General features: G+C 38.4%; 1 protein-coding gene across 1 annotated transcript; it reads left to right on the forward strand.

The window, feature by feature from the left end:
* The first annotated feature begins 780 nt into the window (after positions 1–780).
* Positions 781–9024, forward strand: LOC113266534 (hyaluronidase-4). The gene is made up of 3 exons (XM_026514230.3): positions 781–1734; positions 6740–6829; positions 8623–9024. The coding sequence occupies exons 1-3, from the start codon at positions 781–783 to the stop codon at positions 9022–9024; spliced, it is 1446 nt and encodes a 481-aa protein (XP_026370015.2).
* Positions 9025–20871: the final 11847 nt, after the last annotated feature.

The raw sequence follows: 20871 nt of genomic DNA on the forward strand, positions 1-20871 counted from the left end.
TGACTTGAGCAGAAAAGTGCTGTCCCATGAGGACAATGCTGCGACTTAACACCAATACCATGGCTATCTGGTTCTGGATGCCCCAACGGGCACTGCCACTCCTGGAATTTCTGGCACCACCACCTTTTTTAGGCTCTTTGATTCCCAAGATCTCAGCTCAAAGTCTGGAGTAGGAAAAAAGAAACACACACACACACACACACACACACACACACACACACACACGGTCTAGAGTAGGATGGATCCTGGCCACGAACACAAATCTGTACCCTCGCCGCAAGGAAGCCTGGGAAAGCATCCTGACATTTAGGCTTACTTAATGAAATAATAAAAAGTTATTATAAGATTAAATGAGATGAATATTTTATAAAGACCTTAAGCATGGTACCCAGGATTTGATGAGTTTTCCAAAATGCTAGTTGACATAACTTTACATTTTTTAATTTGATCATGAGGGTTTTTTTTTTTTTTTTGAGGCCAAAGACCATATCTTGTTCATTTTGTATTCTGGACATAGGATCTGAAGTTCCATGAATGCTTATTGAATTGCATTGCTTGCCCCTGAATAGAAGCTCAGTCACTACCCTTGCTTCGATAGCTCAATTTATTTATATTCAATCCTTTAAATAAAAAGCACTTTAAAATATAAATATGTAACAACAACAATAATACCTATCCGGTATCTGAGTCTTTTTCCTCCAAATATCACTAATAGAAAATTATATCTCCCTACAGGTCTTCCACAGTATATTAAAGCAGAAGATAAGGTTTTATCTTATCATGAAAGTATTATCTGAAGGACAATTAAGGTTTTGTGTTGTTCAACCAATACATCTCACATCATGGCTGGTCATATTCATCATTCTGAAGTCTATCTCTTCTCTAAAACCTGCTCGACTTCCAATTTACCAAAGGAAACCTTTCATAGCTGCTTGGAATGCTCCAACAGATCAGTGTTTGATAAAATACAATATAGGACTAAATCTGAAAATGTTTCAGGTGATTGGAAGCCCACTGGCCAAGGCCAGGGGGCAAAATGTCACTATATTTTATGTCAACAGATTGGGATACTATCCATGGTATACATCACAGGGGGTTCCCATTAATGGGGGCCTCCCCCAGAACATAAGTTTGCAAGTGCATCTAGAAAAAGCCGACCAAGATATTAATTATTACATCCCTGCTGAAGATTTCAGTGGACTTGCTGTTATAGACTGGGAATATTGGCGACCCCAGTGGGCCCGTAACTGGAACACAAAAGATGTCTACAGACAGAAGTCAAGAAAGCTGATTTCTGATATGCAAGAGAACATATCAGCTACTGATATTGAAGATTTAGCCAAAGCAACATTTGAAGAAAGTGCAAAAGCCTTCATGAAGGAAACCATTGAATTGGGAATGAAGAGTAGACCCAAGGGCCTCTGGGGTTATTATTTATATCCTGATTGCCACAATTATAATGTTTATGCCCCGAATTATACTGGGTCATGCCCAGAAGAGGAAGTTTTGAGAAACAATGAGCTCTCTTGGCTCTGGAATAGCAGTGCTGCTTTATATCCTTCTATTGGTGTCAGAAAATCTCTTGGAGACAACGAAAACATTCTGCGCTTCTCACAATTTCGGGTGCATGAATCCATGAGGATCTCCACCATGACATCCCATGATTATGCTCTGCCTGTATTCGTCTACACAAGGCTAGGCTACAGAAATGAACCTTTATTTTTTCTTTCTAAGGTAAGACACTCCTTGCCAAAGATGGGGGGATTTCCTCCCTGTCTTTACAAGAGATACTTCTTTTCTTTTTTTTTTAAAGATGTTTTCTGTTTATTTGAGAGAGCATGAGCAGGGGGTGGGGCAAATGGAGAGGGAGAAGCTGACTCCCCAAAGGGAGAGGGAGAGCAGGGAGCCTGGCAAGAGGATGATCCCAGGACCCTGAGGTCATGACCTTAGCCAGAGGCAGATGCTTAACTGACTGAGCCACCCAGGCGCCCCTAAAAGAGACATTTCTTTGTTAGTTATGTTTTTTGAAGAATTCCCAATTAGTGGTCTCTTAGAAAGGAGCATAACTCTTCCTTTGACTAGCCATGCCTTTAGACTCTTCATTTATGCCAACTGAATTTTAATTACCTTATTTATTATTCTTTTAAGGAACACAGTATGGAGGGAAGGTTAAAGGCAATAAGAGCAACTTCTTCCCCCTTCCTCCCCACCTTTGACGGTGCTCCCTCACAACTGGCCTTTATTGAAGCAGTTGGTGGTGGACAGGCTGGAAAATCAGAGAGGATATTTTAAAATGGAGCAGTTTGCTCTCACATGTGGAAGTGTAATTGGAAGCATTCTTGCTTCTGGCCTTGCCATCTAATGTCAAGAGAAAAAAGTTTTGTCTTTTTAATGCATAATACTAGTTTTGATAACAGGTACAAGAGAGGCACAGCAATGTGAATATATGTAACACTACTGAACTATACACTGAGAAATGGTGAAGGCAGTAAATTTTATAACATGTCTTTTTATCACAATTAAAAAGTTTTTAAAAATTAAAAAAATTTTACATAATAAAAATTTTTTTAAAAATTGGAAAAAAAATTTTTTTAAAGCCATAAGCGTGTTGCAAATCTGTAAAAAGTAGTTGGAGCTATAGGTTAGCCATCTGGTTTATTCTGGACTATGACCATAGCTAATGGAAAGTTGGTAAGAGTGGTGCGAGTTTTTAAATTCAATCATAAATTCATCACTAGTAGATGGTTTTGCAACCCTAGGGTAAAACTTACAAATACAAGGCTTATTCTGTTTATTTTACCATTGTAGCCAAAGTCCTCCCAGAAACCATAAGGGCAACTTTTAAAATAGATGAACTTTCAGCCCAGTTTTCCCTTCCTTCTTCTCCCTTTGCTACTCTAGTAACTCAAATGGAAACTTCTAGAGATAAACACTTAAAAGTAGATGCTGCTCTAATGGTTGGACTTCAATAATTACATGTAAACTTTCTATGCTAAGAAGAGACTATGATAAGAGACTATGATCTTATCTATGATAAGAATGAGACTTGTCCAGGCCTTCACATGGGTGGTGCAGTGGTATTTTAAGATCTTACTGGATATTATCGGTTTATCACATGTCCTCCTTCTCCACCATTACAAGTTTCAATTCACCAGCATGTATTTTCATACACTCACATTTAAAGATGTTCAGACTTCACGTGAAGCATCCAAGGAAGGAGGCTCGGGAAACCCACATGAGGGCTTTAGCATGAACAGTAGGTATCTATGGAGCATATAGAGAATACAGCTTCATCCTCAGAGAAGGAAAAGGCACAGATGTATCAAGATTTGGTAAATGCTATGCCTTGGACATCACTAATGAGATGAGTAAGAAGAAAAAAGTCTCTATTGGGAACTGATATTTGTATTTCCCAGAAAAGTCATCAACAAATGATTAAGAATGATAGGAAATCAATACTACCTGGGAGGTTTAAAAGTCCTCTAGATCTTCTTGACCTTGGCACTGAAAGTTAAATATTACTTTCTTCTATGAAACTTCTTTCCTTTTTTATATTTGGCTTAAACAAGTTTCTATCTTTGATGATAATAAATTTACTTTTGGAAGAAACAATACACTTTAAGGGACAAAGTGTTCATTTTGAAAGATTAGTTGACACTACCCGTACATTCTGCACATTCTGTAAACCTAGATAAGCTTCCTCGAGTAGCTACAGTCTCAGAAATATTTCTGCTTTAAGGAAAGAGGGAACAACAGTTAGGGTCTCATCAGGAAACCGTTCTCTTTGGCAGTCCCAGAAATCATTCTGTATCATTCTGAAAACTTTCTGATGGTGAGGTATTTCCAGATGTTTTAAACCAACAGTTTACCACCATTTTACTCAATCCTCCATAAAAATCTGCCCACAAAATTTAAAAAACCTGATACTTATACCAAATCATAAATGACTAATAATGGCTTCCTTTTCTAATCTTCCCAAAGATAGCTGCACTTTATTTTTTTAAAGATTTTTTATTTTTAAGTAATCTCTACACCCTATGTGGGGCTCAGACTTACAGCCCTGAGATCAAGAGTCACAGGCTCCACTGTCTGAGCCCGCCAGCGCCTGACATCTACACTTTAGAGTGTGTTTGTGTATGTGTGTGTTTGTGCATGTGTACACATACACATGTAGCTAGGACTAGAAAAACGATTTACCAATAAGCAGCAAATTGCCTTACCATCTCTCACAAATATGAGAGAGAAAAACTCCAGGTGACTCGGTCATGGGTAGGGATATGCTTTTGTGAGTTTTCCCTCCAAAAGCTTATTAGGTACTCGTAGGAATATCAGAGAAAAATGTTTTTATCTGGCAGGGGCAGGAGGTAAAAAATAACTATTTTGAATACTCAAGAACATTCTGTTCTTCTTCACAAGGTCTGCCCTCAGAAGAAACTATTTAACCAGTGCCAGACCTACTGGGGACTTATCAGAGCCTAAGTGAACTGGGGAAAGGGAAATACTCACCTCCAGCTGGCTCTAGTCTTCCACTTGCAAAAAGGGAAATGACCTGCTCTAGCCCCATCTAGCCAGCCTATCCCACCTAAAAAGGGGAAACACAGCTGATCAACTAATGAATTTCACAGTCCAGAAGCAAAGGCTCACTACAAGACTGAGACCTAATCATAGGACTATAAAGAACCCTTCCATTTCCCCTACATCTTACTAGCACATTACTGACTGCCTATCTATAACAGTTCCCTTTACCTAGTATGAGCTATTTGCCTGTCAAGAAAAGATTAAATCATGTCTAGCTATCAAGAAAAACAAAAAACTACAGGACATACTAAAAGGCAAAAACAGAATTTGAAGAGACAGAACAAGCATCAGAACCAGACTCAGATATGGTAGGGATGTTGGAATTTTCAGACTGGAAATTTAAAAGTACTATAATGACTTTGCAAAGGGCTCTAATGGATAAAGTAGACAGCATGCAAAAACAGATGGGCAATGTAAGCACAGAGATGGAAAGGCTAAGAAAGAATCAAAAAGAAGTGTTAGAGATCAAGAACACTGTAGCAGAAATGAAGAACATCTTTGATACACCTGTTTAGTAGACTGCACGGGGCTGGGGAAAGACGCCCTGAGCCTCAGGATGTCTCCATAGAAACCTCTGAAACTTAATGATGTACTGTATGGTGACTAACATAACATAATACAAAATTAAAAAAAAAAAAAGAAAGAAAGAAACCTCTGAAACTGAAAAGCAAAGAGAAGAAAGATTGAAAAAAAAAAAAAAAACCCACCCCAAAAAACAAAACCCAGAATCGAATATTCAAGAACTGTGGAACAGCTGAAAAAGGTGTAACACACATGTAACAGGAATTCATGGAAGGCCACTGGGGGATCTGGCGCTTCTGATCATGTCATGCGACTATGGCTTCACTGAATTCAAAGTGAGTGGAGGGAGGTGCCCTTGTCCTTGTTTCTTTGCCAAAAGAGGCAATGGGTGTAGACCCAGCAGAGTCTCATTCTGGGTACTACATGACTGGCTCCTCCCATATTCACATCACAGATATTTTTTAAAAACATTTCACTTCCACTCTCATTAGAGCCTCATGAAAACTCCTTCCTTTCAGCTCTGACCTATTCAGTGCACTCCGTGGTCATAGAAATGGAAATGGATATGAGCCCGAAAGGGAAAGTAGTTTAACCCAAGCTCCGCCCTTCTTGAAAATCTCCAGAAGAATAAAACTTCAAACACTGAAGTTGTAAAACCGTTGAGTGGACCATAAACCTGTCAGATAAGAAGATATATCTCTCAGGTGTTGATTTTAATATAAAAGGCCCCAGGCAAAATACAATTATAAAGTTCTGTTTTTATTTCCCACCAAATCACCCAGTTACATTTTCCAGCATGTAACTGATGGAAATTCATCCTTGGAGTAAAAGGTGAATGCTTAGTATCCTAAACAGTGAGAGACTTAACTATAATTTAGTAAACTTATCTAGGAGACCTTAAAGTAGGAAACCAACTGCATACCTTCAACTCCTAATTTCCTTCTGAAATGGCCTGGATCCATATTAATCCTTAAACACTTAAATCCTTCAGGATTACAAAACCAAAATTCCCCTGCTGAAATTTCATTTTCTTTTACCCTTAACATATTGAGAAAAAGTCCGGCAGCTTTACCATGACTGGAGGAGTCATAAACAAAGCCATTAAGTCAGGAACTTTGACATCATATACAAATAGTTTCAGAGACCAAATATAAGGGTGGACCAAATCAGAGCCTGTGGGTCCTTAACACTGTGTCGCTTTGCCTGGCCTTGGGATGCCAACGACACAAAACCCCTCCGGGTCCCTGCAAAGGCGAAGCCCTCGTGTGTTGCAAGTTGGGAAGAGAATTTAGAGGAATGCGAGGTATTCCGCATTTGGAGAAGAAAAACTTTTGGATTCTGCTTCTGGGTCATGTACACATGGCTGGTTTGATTAAACAGCTTCTGGTGGCTATTTCTAGGCTGTCACCAAAATGATACCCTGTTTGGCAAAATGCAGGTTTTTCTTCAAAAATATTTAATACATTTTTTTCCATACAATTATGGAGTGTAATTTTCGAGCCTTGGTTTATTCAACAATTGTGTTACCCTAAGAAAGTGGAGAATCATCCTATTAATATTGCACTCAGCCTCTAGTCCTAATCCCTGGCGTGCTGTTTTATATCCAAATGAATAATGAACTCTATTCTCTTCAATCTAGCAAGACCTTATCAGTACCATTGGAGAAAGTGCTGCCTTGGGAGCTGCAGGCATTGTTATCTGGGGAGACATGAATTTAACTTCGTCTGAGGTAAGGCAGGACCTTGAAGGTATACTTAATATTATTTAAAGTATTTGCTCTTTTCTTGTACAGCTAACTCCAGTCAGAGCTCTCATGGCTTCCACAATAATCCAGCTTTAGAATTAAAGCCCAGGGACGCCTGGGTGGCTGAGTCGTTAAGTGTCTGCCTTCAGCTCAGGGCGTGATCCCGGAGTCCTGGGATCCAGCCCCACATCAGGCTCCTCCGCTGGGAGCCTGCTTCTTCCTCTCCCACTACCCCTGCCTGTGTTCCCTCTCTCACTGGCTGTCTCTGTGTCAAATAAATAAAATCTTTAAAAAATATATAATTAAAATCCAAATCAGTGCCTAATATATAGAAGGAGCTTAATAGTATTATTAACTTTTGTTAAGATAGTAATCCCAATACCGACATTTGTTGACTACTTACTATGTGCTTGGATTGTGCTAAATGCTTTTTGTTTTGGATTTGCTCACTTGCTGGCCATAATAAACCTTATGAGGTAGAGACTACCATTCTCATTTATAGAATGAAGAAACAAGAGAGGAGATCCAACTAGGGTGACAGCTAGCTAAGCTGGTTAACGGTGAAGCTGGCATTAACCACGGTTTGACTCCGGAGCGCTTGCATTGAACTACTACATAACATGTGTTATATCCTATTTTGAGAAGAAGAAACAGATGGCAACTTTTTAATCTCCGTGTTGAATCTATTTTTCCTCTATGGGGAAATTAGCTAAAAATTAATAGCATTTAAAATGAGATCTATAGCTCTCTTCAAATTTCTCCCAGCCCAGCTATTATTTACTCTAGTAAGTCTTTCTAGTTTTCCCCAATCCACATTAATCACAATCTCTTTTGTATTTCCAGATGCTGTTTATTTCTATCTCTGTAGTACGATACATTTGCCTGGAATTGTAATACTCGTATCTTCAACACTTTTTGTTTAATTGAATTTTTTGCAAGTTCGTGATGATCTGATATTATTCTTAGAATTGCACAGGCTCAACTTGTTCCTGTCAAGATATCTTTCATGAAACTGTTTGTGACAATATCAGGTTAAAAGTTTCCTCTGTCCAATATAAGAATTAGGTAGAAGTGGGGGGAATCAATGCCTGACTCTCTAGACGTGGTATTTCCCCTCCTGCCCATGTGGCTCACGAGAGGAAGCTGAATGCACAAACCAGGTGGCCTCTGTTTAGAACACATAATAGGAACCAAAAAAAAAAAAAAAAAAATTACCTAGTCGGCCTTCCAGGCTTTCCTGTGTTTGAATTGTATACAGAAGTCCGGAACCCAGGGCAGTTGATATTTGAGCACAATTAACAGGAAAATCCAGGAACCTACAGGTTGACTGTTAACAATAAATCGGTAGACTATGAGGATTCAGGTTCCTACACAACCGTGAAAGGTACCACAACACCCAAAAGGCAGCCAGAGGACAGCAGCTCTGGCATGATTTCTAATTTGGGGTTGTTCTTTTTTTTTTTTTCCACACCCATTAACTTGGGGGCTAGAAGGAGAAAAAAAGGATGTAAATTGGAAGAGGCAGGGTCATTATATGCTGACTCTGGGGCCCATTTGCAAGTTCAGTTGCTTAGCCCTGGTGTAACCTATTCTCAGTCTCCTGACCTTGGACCTTTCATCCTTTCTGATCAGGGCCCCTGTGTTACAGCACCTGAGCCTAAGAGACCAACCAACTGGAGCCAAGATGTTAGGTCTCACTCAAGGCCAAAGCACTGCCTTGAGGGCCTAGATGCTCAGTGCCCCAAACCACTAAACCCCATTTGTTTCCACATTTCTAGGGCAACTGTACAAGGGTGAAGCAGTATGTGAGCTCTGATTTAGGGAGCTACATAGTCAACGTGACCAGAGCGGCTGAGGTGTGCAGCCTCCACCTCTGTAGGAGGAACGGCAGATGCAGAAGGAAGGTATGGAAAGCTCCAGATTACCTGCACCTGAACCCTGCAAGTTACCACATAGAGGCCTCCCAGGACGGAGAATTTACCGTGCAAGGAAAAGCATCTGATACAGACCTGGAAGCGATGGAGGAGAAATTTTCCTGTCATTGTTATCAGGGGTACGAAGGAGCCGACTGCAGAGGGACGAAGACGGCTGACGGCTGCTCTGGGGTTTTCTCCTGTCCTGGCTCATTAATAACACTCTGCCTGCTGCTTTTAGCAGGTTCTCAGAGTGCTCCGTGGTGAGATAATTAATTGAGTTTAAAGGGAACTGTATGGCCTGTAGTCACTTAGGGAAGAGATGAAACGTAGGACGGTCTTTTTTTCTCTTATGAAATCCATTGAGAGGTATCATAAGTAGACATTATGTATGTCACTTAACATAAACACGAACATATTGCTTTATTTGGCTCTGATTTGGCTAAGAAACCAGATCCAGGAATAAAGTCAGTGCAGTCTTCTTCATTACTGGAATGTTTAATTTGTATTTAAACCAGACCTAGGATATTTTAGTCTTTATATGAATGTATGTGTGTGTGTGTGTACACATATACATATTAAATTATTGATTTCAAAGCCTGGTTTTTCTGGCCAGCAATGTATTAAGAACAGATTACTAAGTAATTATCTGACTCAAAAGAAGAGGTCACCTCAGGGTATGAACTGGTCACTCGATCTACTGAAAAGGACCAAATGCAAAGTTCCTAGTTCCAGCCTTAGGTTCGTGCTGGGCTTCTGTTCCCTACCTGTGCACACTGACCGCAGAACCAGGTCCTGATGTGGCTTCTCATGCGGGTGCAGAGGCGAGGGGAGCTGTTCCCACCTCATTGCAAAGCCATCTATTCCCATATGGCGCTTCTCTTACCCACTATGGGTCCTTCTCTCACAGACCCTCGCAAATTAAACACTATAAAGGGCTGCAGGATAGTAGTCACGCTTGCCTAGGCTGACATTGCTCGAGATCCAGAAATTGATGTCATGCCAATAAAAATGTGGTTCGCGTCTTTTACAAGCAAAACGATCACTTAAAAAAAATTTAATAAACATTGAAGGGACCCAGAAGTGCTACTGGGAAGGGGTTCTAGCAAGATAGAGTTGATACTGTGGTCCCCATATGTCAGTCTTCAAGCCGTGGTTTTAGAGTCAGTTTGAATCTAATTTGAATCATGGTTTCATTACTCATCTGGATGTGCGACTCCAGGTAAGTTATTTATATTTCCCATTTTCTCATCCAAAATTTGTTACTAGGATTCTCACCTCAGTGAATTATTTTGAAGAGTAAATGGAATAGCACATCCCATGCATACTTTGGCTTTAATACATGTTGCTAACCTCCAACTATCTTCCTTGATCACCAAAGTAATGGGAACACTTAGGATAAAACAGGGGCTTGGGCAATTTCCTCTTTCTGATGTTATGTTCTATTTATAAACGACTTAGGCATTGTGTTCTGTTGAGAGGCATGTTCAATTGATAGGATTTCCTACCCCTGGAGAAAATCTACTTGGAAGGTAAACTCCAGATAGGTATGATGCTGTAACAGAAAGCATGAGACTTGACTCAACCTTCTCCGCCACCTCTTTTCTCTTTTTAGGAAACATTTGCAATCCAGGTGCACTGTTTTCAATTCCGGGTCCACCTTGTCCAAGTTACGGACATGGTTAAGGTCTAATTTCTAAATGTGAAATACAAACAAAACAAAACAAAAAAAACTTTTATAATACTATGAATGAGAGGTATCATTACATAGACTAACTTTTTAAAAATTACATTTATTTTCATATCAAAAATGATATAATCACATTATAGAAAATTTGGAAAATAGAAAAAATAATAAGGGAAGTCACCAATAATCACTATTAATACATACTGGTAACTTTCAGTGTATTTCTTTTTAGCCTTTCTTCTAAAGACTTTATTTTACATGATTGTAATAAAAAATACATGCAAAATTTTGTGTCCTGTGTTTTTCACTTAACCATGTTATAAGTAGTTTCATGCTATTTCATAATCCTTATCTCATCTGAATGTCATTTGAATGTCATCATTAAAGCCACATAATAGTTTATCAACTGGATGGAGCAAAGTTTAATCAATAATTTTCCATAAGTTTTATTTATTTATTTGAGAGAAAGAGAGGGAGAGAGAGAGAGGAGGGGAGGGGGAGGGGGAAAGGGAGAATCCCAAGCAGACTCCCTACTGACCAGGGAGCCTGACACGGGTCTCGATGTCATGACCCCATGACCTGAGCTGAAATCAAGAGTGAAACACTCGATTGACTGAGCCACCCAGGTGCCCCCCATAAGTTTTAATTTTTAAATGTCTACCATTTAGTCACCTCATCAGAGAATACTTTCTAGATCACACTCCTAATTCATTCATTCACCTACTAATCAGTTTTTACATTCATCAATTTATTAAGCATTACTTCTTATCAGGCACTGTTGAAATGTATCCTTGAACAAAAGAAAGAGATTTGTCTTCTTAGAACTTACATTCTAGCTGGAGGAGACAGATACTAAACATACAAATAAGGGATTTATACTAGATATTAGGGAAAGAAAATAGAGAGGGGGTGGGATTTTCCACGTGTTGGGCCTCAGTGAGCAGGTGTTGTGTGAATGAGAGGGAGTTAGCTATGAGGATATTTGGGGGCCCAGTATTTCAAGACAAATGAGTGAGCTGGCACACATTTGGTAGTAGGCCTGGTGCACTCAAGGAAGAGCAAAGAAGGTACTGGGGCTGGATACTTCCCTTCACCATTAACTTCCCTTTTATCTTTTGGTCTGTAGTATTTATCACCATCTGGCATAGTGTATATTACCTATTTGTTCATTTCTGTCTTCCCTTACTAGAATGTAAACTAGAAAAATGAGGACTTCATTTTGTTCAGTATTTGCTAGAAACCACTTGCTACAGAGCCTAGCACATAGTATGTGTCCACTGAGTATTTTGAATCAACGAATCTTTCAATGATTCAGAAACCTGAATCAATGGAAGCTATATATTTGTTATATGGGTTTTTTTTTAATTCTGCATATGAATAGTAAGTTATTGCCAAGCCATACCCAAGCATTAGTGTTCTATTCTAATCCCAATACATTAGCCTCTGAAATATGTAGGTTAACTCCTCTGTTGAAGAACTCAGGCCTAAAGAGAATAAATCAGTTGGCAAAGTCAAAGAGCCAGTTTGTAAAAGAGCCCAATTTGGGGGTGGGGGATGGGTGAAATAGGTGATGAGGATTAAAGAGTACACTTACCATGATGAGCACTGAGTAATGTATAGAATTGTTGAATCACTATATTGTACCCCTGAAACTCATGTAACACTGTATTTTAACTAGAGTGGAATTAAAATAAAAAACTTAAAAAAAACCCCCAATACTCCTCCATCCTCCCTCCACCCCCAAACAGCCCAATCTGGAATCCAAGTTGCTGAGTTTTCTTTCCCCCATAACTGGTTGTAATGGAATCCAAATACATTCTTTCAGCTTTTGACCATGAGTTTAATGCATTTTAAAAAATTAATTTGAGCTACTATTACTAATTATGTTCAGTTAAACTCCAGATACTCCAGTTGTAGATTCTCTATTTAATTTAGCTCACTTCTCCTGGAAAGGAAATCTACCTCCTGAGCTGCTTAATGACCATAGCTTCTTTGGATCATCCTAACTTCCCTTTATGGAAACAGCAAGGTACTTAGCCTCTCTAATCTGCAATATTCTCTTCTATAAAAGGGAGATAATAATGGTATCTTTTGTCCTTTTATACTGATTTAATGAAATCAAGTAGGCAAAAGATGTAGCATAAAACCTGGCACACAAAAAATCCCTAGCAAATGTTAGCTATCATTATCAAGTACTTTCAATATTGGTCCCCATAAAATCTGTGTAGGCAATATTATCTCTATTTTGAAGTAGAGGTTATGTATGATTCAGAGTACTGAAATGACTAACTTAGTACCACAAAGAAGTCCCCAGGACTTGAACCCTCTTTTGGGAAATCTTTTTTAAAGATTTTTTAATTTATTCATTTGAGAGAGAGTGCACACATGAGTGAGAGAGTGAGGGAGAGCACAAGCAGAGGGAGGGTTCGAGGGAGAGGGTAAGAGGGAGAAGGTGGGAGACAGAGGGAGAAGCAGACTTCCCGCTGAGCAAGGGGCCTGATGAGGGACTCGATTACATATAGAGATATGTAAGCTACAAGTATACTGATTCTGGTAACAGGTAATCTTTGCTTTTTTTGACCCCATATAAGAAAAACTGTTAAATTAACCAATCTACAAGCAATGTACCCTTAGCTTGCATACTCTAAATAACATTTACCTATAAAAGAAACCAGGGTCTCTTAGGAAAATGTCCAATTCCAGGTTTAAGACAGGAAATGTACACAATGAATCAGAAATATCTTGTTATACTATTAAGCAAGGATGCTATCAAAGATCACTAGAATTGTATCAAAAACACCCACTAGCCAGCTTAAAGAGTCTTCTGCTGCCAACGGTGGGAAAATTCAAGTATCACTAAAGAAATAACTGCAATGGATTGAAATGTATCAAACGTATTTAAAGCCATGAAGTCAAAATGATATTAAAGAAAAACCTTCATTGACCACTTTTGAAGAATGTTAAGAAACCAACTTAGTACTCTGAAAACTGATAAATACAAGGGAAAAATCAACCATGTAGTGAACATTTCCTATATGAACTCTATACATCTCAGGGTAACCAAATAGTGGAGGAGGGAAATTTTCTTTTTTTTTTTTCTTTTTTAAAGATTTTATTTATTTATTCGACAGAGAGAGAGACAGCCAGCGAGAGAGGGAACACAAGCAGGGGAAGTGGGAGAGGAAGAAGCAGGCTCATAGCAGAGGAGCCTGATGTGGGGCTCGATCCCCTAACGCCGGGATCACGCCCTGAGCCGAAGGCAGACGCTTAACCGCTGTACCACCCAGGTGCCCCAGGAGGGAAATTTTCTTATTCAAGGCAACAAATGAAGAATGTGTGATAAAATTACAATATAACCATTTTACAATTCTTAATGAATTAATGAATCAGGCACAGCTCATCAATGGCTACTAACATCATGAAGAGATAAAGCCAGACATTACATACCCCCTAAGTGAAGTATGTAACACCAGCTAAGAATAAATCCTTCCAGAAATCAAACAGAAATCTGATCAGGCTTCTACAAATTCACAGGAAACATCAGGAATGAAGGGAAATGCAGAACAACATGACAGGGATATAATGATCAAAATTCAGCTCCTAAGGAGCTCTGTAGGACAAATAATCTGGTTTTATCAGCAAATAAATGGCCAAAAAAAGGGGGGGGGAGTAGGGAGAATGAACCCATATGTATATCAACGTGGGACTAATTAAATGAATTATAGAAGATCTATATACAATGGGAAAACATACAGCTTTAAAAGAGAATGAGGAAGTTCTCTGCATGCTGATGTCAAAAGATCTCTAAAATACAATTGTCTTGTTAGGCATTATTTTCACTTCTATCTAATCACATTGGAGGCAACTCATGATCTTATACATTAGAAATGTATTTCCAATCACATTTGAGAAAACACTTCCTGGATATAGCTAAACTAATCTAAAGTTTCTTAGGATCTAGTCGGTATGGAACTCTAAAGGGATACAAATACAAAAGCCAAAAGTGACCAACTAAACTCAAGGAAATGATAATATCATCAAGAAAAGGGAACCAGAATAAGCCATTACTAAAGTCATGTACCTCAAATATAAAGTAATATATAGTTCTATCAATATTTTTTAGAAATTTGCTTATTCTAAATCTTGAGCAGCTCTATTTTTTTCTTATTATAACTTAAAATGATAGACTGAAACTTAGTAATGGGAAAAATAACTGTTGTGTCAAAGTGAATGTTAATATTGTGCTTTTTGTTTCTACTAGAGAACTAAATGTATAAACTTACTGCCTCCTTTGTCTTTAATGCTAATTTTAAGGACTTGGAAAAATTTTAATGTTGCTGAACATCTGTTTATGAACTTGACACTTTGTTCTCTGCAGATCCAGGAATCATCAATTTTTCACTTCAAATATCCCTTTTATTATGAAAACTTAGAACAGAGTACTCCATTCTTTGTGTTTGGAAAGTAAAAGTCTTAGGTCATCATTAAGACCACTTATTGCATTCTGTTCTCTTAACATAATAAGAGAAGTAATTTTCTGCAATCAAATTTACTGCTACCCCCAAATAACTTACAATTCCTTTGTCAAGGAAAAATAGATAATAAATATTGTATTTCTAATGTATTATCTATTGCACTGTGTTTGTAAACCTAAGTGTAACAGGGTGCTATACTCTTTCACCTAGGACCATTTACTGATTTTAATGTGTGTGTATTCTTACACTCTATATTTCCCTCTAGGCGTATGAAATCTGCCCTTACTCTCTTTAAAAAAAAATGTTGATTGATTTTGCCCTTTGGAGGCAGTGCAATACTCTCTTCTACAAAGAACACAGGGACTAAGAATCATCAGACTCACTACTTGATCATCTCAAGATGGTGCATGACATTCTAGCTATCACATCTGAATTCCAGGCAGCACAATGGAGGAAAGTCCAAAGAAGATAAAGCAAACACAACAAATCTCCTTTAGAATATTTCCCAGAAACTGTCTGGGGAAATAATGAACCAGTTTATATCCTTTGGCAAAATTTGATCACCTGACCCCATCTAGCTGCAAGGAAGACTGGTAAATATCATCTTTATTATTTCTGACAGCCATTTGGCTAGATTAAAATATATTACTATTTAAAAAGGGAACTGGAGATTGGGGAATAATGAACAGTCTATGCCAGTCTACATCCTGTACAATGGACACTTTTTTCATTTCATTTATTCCTCCCCCTACTCACTAAAACTTCCTGAAAAGTAGCGACCATCTTGTTCGCCATTGTATCTCCATGTCAAGCTCAGACCAGACACATAGGAGGTACTTGAAAAATGTTTGTTAAAACAGACTGTAATAACTTGCTAGCCACAGATACATACTAAAATCACTTGGGGAGCCATCCCAAAACAAGCACTCCTGGTCCTACTATCTACTGTGGAGTCAGAAGTCTTGAGCTTACATGCATATTCTGAAAAAGCTCCCTAATCCATTATAATGTCTATTCCTAATGAGAAAAACATTAAACTAAATAATAAGAGAAGAAAAAGTAATACAATCTTTAAAAAAAAAATTAATTGTAGTTCTGCTTACATCCTAAGCTGTAGTGATAGAAAATAGATTGTTCTTAGGAATTTGAGAGCCATAATGTGGGAATGCTTGCCTCTACCTGCTTCCCTCCTCCTTCTCCCTTCTTCTTTCTTTCTTTTCTCCTTCCTTCCTTCCAGTTAAATTGCATTTCTGTCCAGTATTTTAGTTCTTTTCATTTTAATTTCCCAAATTAAACATCATTATTATTTTAATTATATATAGATGCAGTTTGTTTAGATTTACTTACACATTTACCTTTTATTCCCTCATTTTACATCTTAATATATCAAATTTCTGTCAGGATCACTTTCTTTTTTACTGAGGATCATCTTTCATAGTTTCATTAGTGAAAATCTTCTGGGGGAGAACTCTTTGTGTTTTTAATTTGATAATTTCTTAATTTAACGTTAATATAGGAAGATAGTTTCAATGGGTATAAAAGTACAGATTGATAGTTATTTTCCCTTAGCATTTTGTAGATCCTTATCCTAGTTTTCTATTGTTTTTGCTGATAAAACTACTTTCTATTTAATTGCCTTCCTTAGTAAGTAATCTGGCCCATTTTACAATGTTCTGTCTGGTTTTGAAGTTCTATAGTTTTGGTTTAGGGTCTAAGTGGGTTTTTTTTTTTTTTCTGCTTATCCTGCTTATCATTTGATAGACTTTTGCTTAATCATTTTTATGATTCCATATTTTTCCTTTTTAGTATTTTATACATAGATATTTAATATTTTATAATTCCTCGAACATTAGGGGATTCTATATTTGTTGGTTTTTTTTCTTGCTAACCAGTAAAAATAGCTTATTTATTTGTGTGTTTGGCAATTTTTGATATGAATTCATATTTTCTTGATTTTAGTCTGTGAGAATTCTTTTTTTTTTTTTAAGATTTTATTTATTTATTTGACACAGAGAGACAGCCAGCAAGAGAGGGAACACAAGCAGGGGGAGTGGGAGAGGAAGAAGCAGGCCCCCAGAGGAAGAGCCTGACGCGGGGCCCGATCCCAAAACTCCAGGATCACACCCTGAGCCGAAGGCAGAGGCTTAACCACTGTGCCACCCAGGCGCCCCCAGTCTGTGAGAATTCTAAGTGTCAAAATTTGGGTTGCTTTCCTGTAGAGAGGATTTCAAAAAAATTATACAACTTAATTGAGATAAAATCCACATATTATACAATTCATCAATTTGAAGTATTCATTTCAATGGTTTTACTATATTCACAGAGTTGTGTATTCATCACCCCATTAAATTTTAGAACATTTTCATCACCCCCCAAAAAACCCACAAAACCATTAGCAGTCACTATTTATTTTTCCCCAATCCCCCCTCTAAGCCTAGGGAACCACTAATCTACATACATGACATGCCTGAAAGTGACAGGTGGAAGAAGGCAGCCCTAAATTGGTTAATGCTCTGTACTAGAGAAGTGTCTGTTATTAAAAGAGTCATAAGAATCTTTCAAATCTTTCTTGATACTTACAAGATAAAAATTTACTTCCCAAGAGGATTAAGAATGACATTTCCCCCTACTCATACTCTCTCTCTCAAATAAATAAATAAAATCTTAAAAAAAAAAAAAAAAGAAAAAATGACATTTCCCTAGTGGAGCCTATCTCCTCCAAGAAAAAGTAGTCTGAGATGCTAATGATATCAGGGGCTATTTTCCAGTTGCTCCAGAAATACAGCAAAGATGTTCTTTATTGGCAATAGTCCAAGCTAAATTCTGTGTTCCTTAACCAAGACCAAACCTCCCCTTTTCGATCCATTACCTCTTTCCATAGACTCCCAAGATCTAACCTACAGTTATTTACTTGGCCTTCAACTTACTCAAAATTGACTTTCCCCATAACTTTGGCAACATCGTCAAAGTTTGACTGTCAAAATCCAGGAAGAGGTGAGGGAGAGGAGAAAACAAATTATACATGAGTAATCATTAGTGACTAGGTCAGGGTGGACTAAATTGTCCTGACTGGGTAGATTCCTTCTGTTGCTTAGTTTAATAATTAATCACAAGTAAATAATAAGAGATTTCCACATTGAAATCAAATGTTGGGTTTGAACTTCCCTATTCTTTCCTTTCATTGACCCTTGACCCACACATTATTAACAGACACTGGCGATGCCCACACAGATCCCCCAAGGTCCCTTATGTAATTTGTTGTGCATCCAGTTCCCCATATTCAGTGTGCTTCCCCTCCATCTTCCTTCCAGTTCAGTGCAGTTTTGCTTCCCCCAGGCCTTAATTGAATCCCTTGCATGAGCAGGCTTATGCTGCCCTCCTCAGGACATTATTGAAATTGCATCATTTCTTGGCTATGTCTCCTTTCTGCTTCTCTCATTCTCTTAAGTGTTTTTTCCTCAGAAAACTTCCTTAATAAATCACTGCACATGAAACCTTATCTTAAGTTAGCTGCTAGGGAACCTGACCCGAAATCCTTTTGTTCTCCAAATATTTAGAGACAAGCATAGGAAAGGAAGTTTGCCTTTTACATGGAAACAATTACCAAAGTCATGTTAAACACAAATTGGAAAACACATTTAGAACATGTGACAAAATGCTAATTCTTCTATGTAAAGAAACAAATCAATTCAAAACAACATGGGAAAAGGATACAGACAGAAAATCACAGCAAAGAAACAATGAAATGGCTCAATTTCTCAAAATAAAAGAAACGTGAATAAAATGACAATGAGATACCTGTTTTACATTACCTAGATAGGCAAAGTCTTTACAAAGTGTAACAATACAGTGTTAGTTTGGGTAAGGGAAAATCAGCCTTCATAATTTTTGTAAGGAGTGTTAACTGATACAATCTCTTTAAGGGTCAACATTATCCATTACACTTTAACGGACAAGACTTGCCTTTTCAACCCTGATTGCTGTCTTCCTCTTTTCAAGTTTTGTAAAAGCACTTGCTATGGTCTCAATATTTGTGTCCCCTCAAAATTCATGTGTTGAAATCCTAATACCCAATGTGCTGGTATTAGGAGGTGGGGTCTTTGGGAAGTGCTTAGGTCATGAGGGTGGAGTCCTCATGGATGCCCGTATGGAAAAGCCCCCACAGAGCTTGCTAGCCTTCTTCCAGTAGATGAGGATACAAAGAGAAGTCTGCAACCCGGAAGAGGGCCAACACCCAACTATGCTGGTAACTTGACCTTAGACTTCTAACCTTGACAACTATAAGAAATAAACTTCTGTTGTATATAAGCTATGTAGTCCGTGGTATTTTGTTATAGCAATCCAAATGGACTAAAACAGCATTTATCATTCTGAAATTATTTGCTTGTTTACTTGCTTATTGTCTCCTCACACTAAGTGCAAGAGCAGAGACTGGTCTATGTGGTATCCTGCATGCCAATGCGTGACGTGTAATAAACGCTCCAGTTACAATAGTTGAATCAGGGTGCCTGACTCACTCAGTTGGTGGAGCGTGTGACTCTTGATCTCGGGGTTGAAAGTTCGAGCCCCACATTGGGTGGGGAGATTGCTTAAAAACAAAATCTTTTAAAAAAATAAAATAGTTGAATCAACAGATTAAGTAATCAGCACCTAGGGTATAGTTTGAGATGCCCCAGTGACTCTAGAACTTTTCAATATTTTTCTGCAGTATGTGAAGTTCTTACTTAGGCAAATAACGAAGACACTAAGGGAGCCTATTAAACTATTATATCATGAAAATCTAAATAGAAGTAAATTAGTTAAGGAATTGGAGCAAGAAAGAAGTAAGTTGTAACTGAGATTGTGGGCCAGGTAAGATCAGAATCATGAAGTAGATCTTAATTAATTGCAAGCAAGTAGATGGCAGACCTTGGCAGGAGTGTGGGGAGCCCTACTTGGGTTGCAGAGATTACAGCCAAGAGAAGTTTTAAGATAAAGTACTGAGGAGAAACCAGAATTAAAACCAAAGCAGGCAGAGTAGTACACTGTTCACCAGAATGTTCTAAGCAGAGAAGAGAAAACCAGGGCACAGGGGAATATCCTTCAGGCATCAGAACAGATCAAGCAGGGAGAAGCAGTGGGTTATAGCCAGAGCCTACGAGGGTACCCATGAGTACAGGCACAGAGGAATTAAGGGGAATCCACGACATTATTTCTGGGTGAAGAGGGAGGCATTAGAGGTGCCGGCCAATTTAGGCAGATTATGACAAAAATAATGGAGACTCCCCAGTTTTGTCACTAGTAGGAATATGGGAAGTGGCAGGGTTGAGTTGTGGAACAATCTGTCCCTTCAGGTAGTACCCTATACTTGACTACAGATACCAATGCTACAAGAGACTAAGGGTTCCTGGACACAGTCTAGTTTTAGCCAAACCTCTGATTTGGGACCTTGGTTCCAGCCACACCTCTTCGGGCTCTTTCTGGAGTTCTCTTCCTGAGATTTTAAAATTTGAGTCTAAGTCTTTGAAGATAGCCAGAAACATCTCACATATCACCCAAGGTAGCTTTTTGATGAAACAAATCTCTTGAACTGAAGAACCCACCTGGCCTCACAGCAACTGGTTTATTTTCCTCATCCAAACTGCTGAGCTAAGGCCCTCCAGAAGTTTGGCAATGGAGTAGATATGGGTCTGAAATCTGAATCTAAGGATTTCAACTGCAACTTGCTTACAGGAGGTGAAAAAAAAAAGTTGAGTTGCATCTGTAAAACAGGGACAAAACTTGTGCCTACTTCTTAGGATTATTATTGGGGAGAAATGTGTTAAGATATGTACAATGTCTGAGAGAGAGGAGGGAACACGGGAGAGGAAGGGAAGGAAAGGAAGAAAATTAATGTTAGTGAATATTCAACTCTCTTCTCAGAGTTGGGACTGAGGCTAGACTCAAGCCAGTGCCCCTTTGTCCTCTGTTTCC

The sequence above is a fragment of the Ursus arctos genome, unplaced genomic scaffold (genome assembly GCF_023065955.2).
Source record: "Ursus arctos isolate Adak ecotype North America unplaced genomic scaffold, UrsArc2.0 scaffold_3, whole genome shotgun sequence".
NCBI lineage: Eukaryota > Metazoa > Chordata > Mammalia > Carnivora > Ursidae > Ursus > Ursus arctos.

What these genes read in the sequence shown, in the direction of transcription:
- LOC113266534 (XM_026514230.3), top strand. Translation starts at nt 781, where the DNA reads ATGAAAGTATTATCTGAAGGACAATTAAGGTTTTGTGTTGTTCAACCA. An exon ending in CTTTATTTTTTCTTTCTAAG is followed by an intron (nt 1,735 to 6,739) that starts GTAAGACACTCC and finishes TCTTCAATCTAG; the next exon opens with CAAGACCTTATCAGTACCAT. An exon ending in TGAATTTAACTTCGTCTGAG is followed by an intron (nt 6,830 to 8,622) that starts GTAAGGCAGGAC and finishes CCACATTTCTAG; the next exon opens with GGCAACTGTACAAGGGTGAA.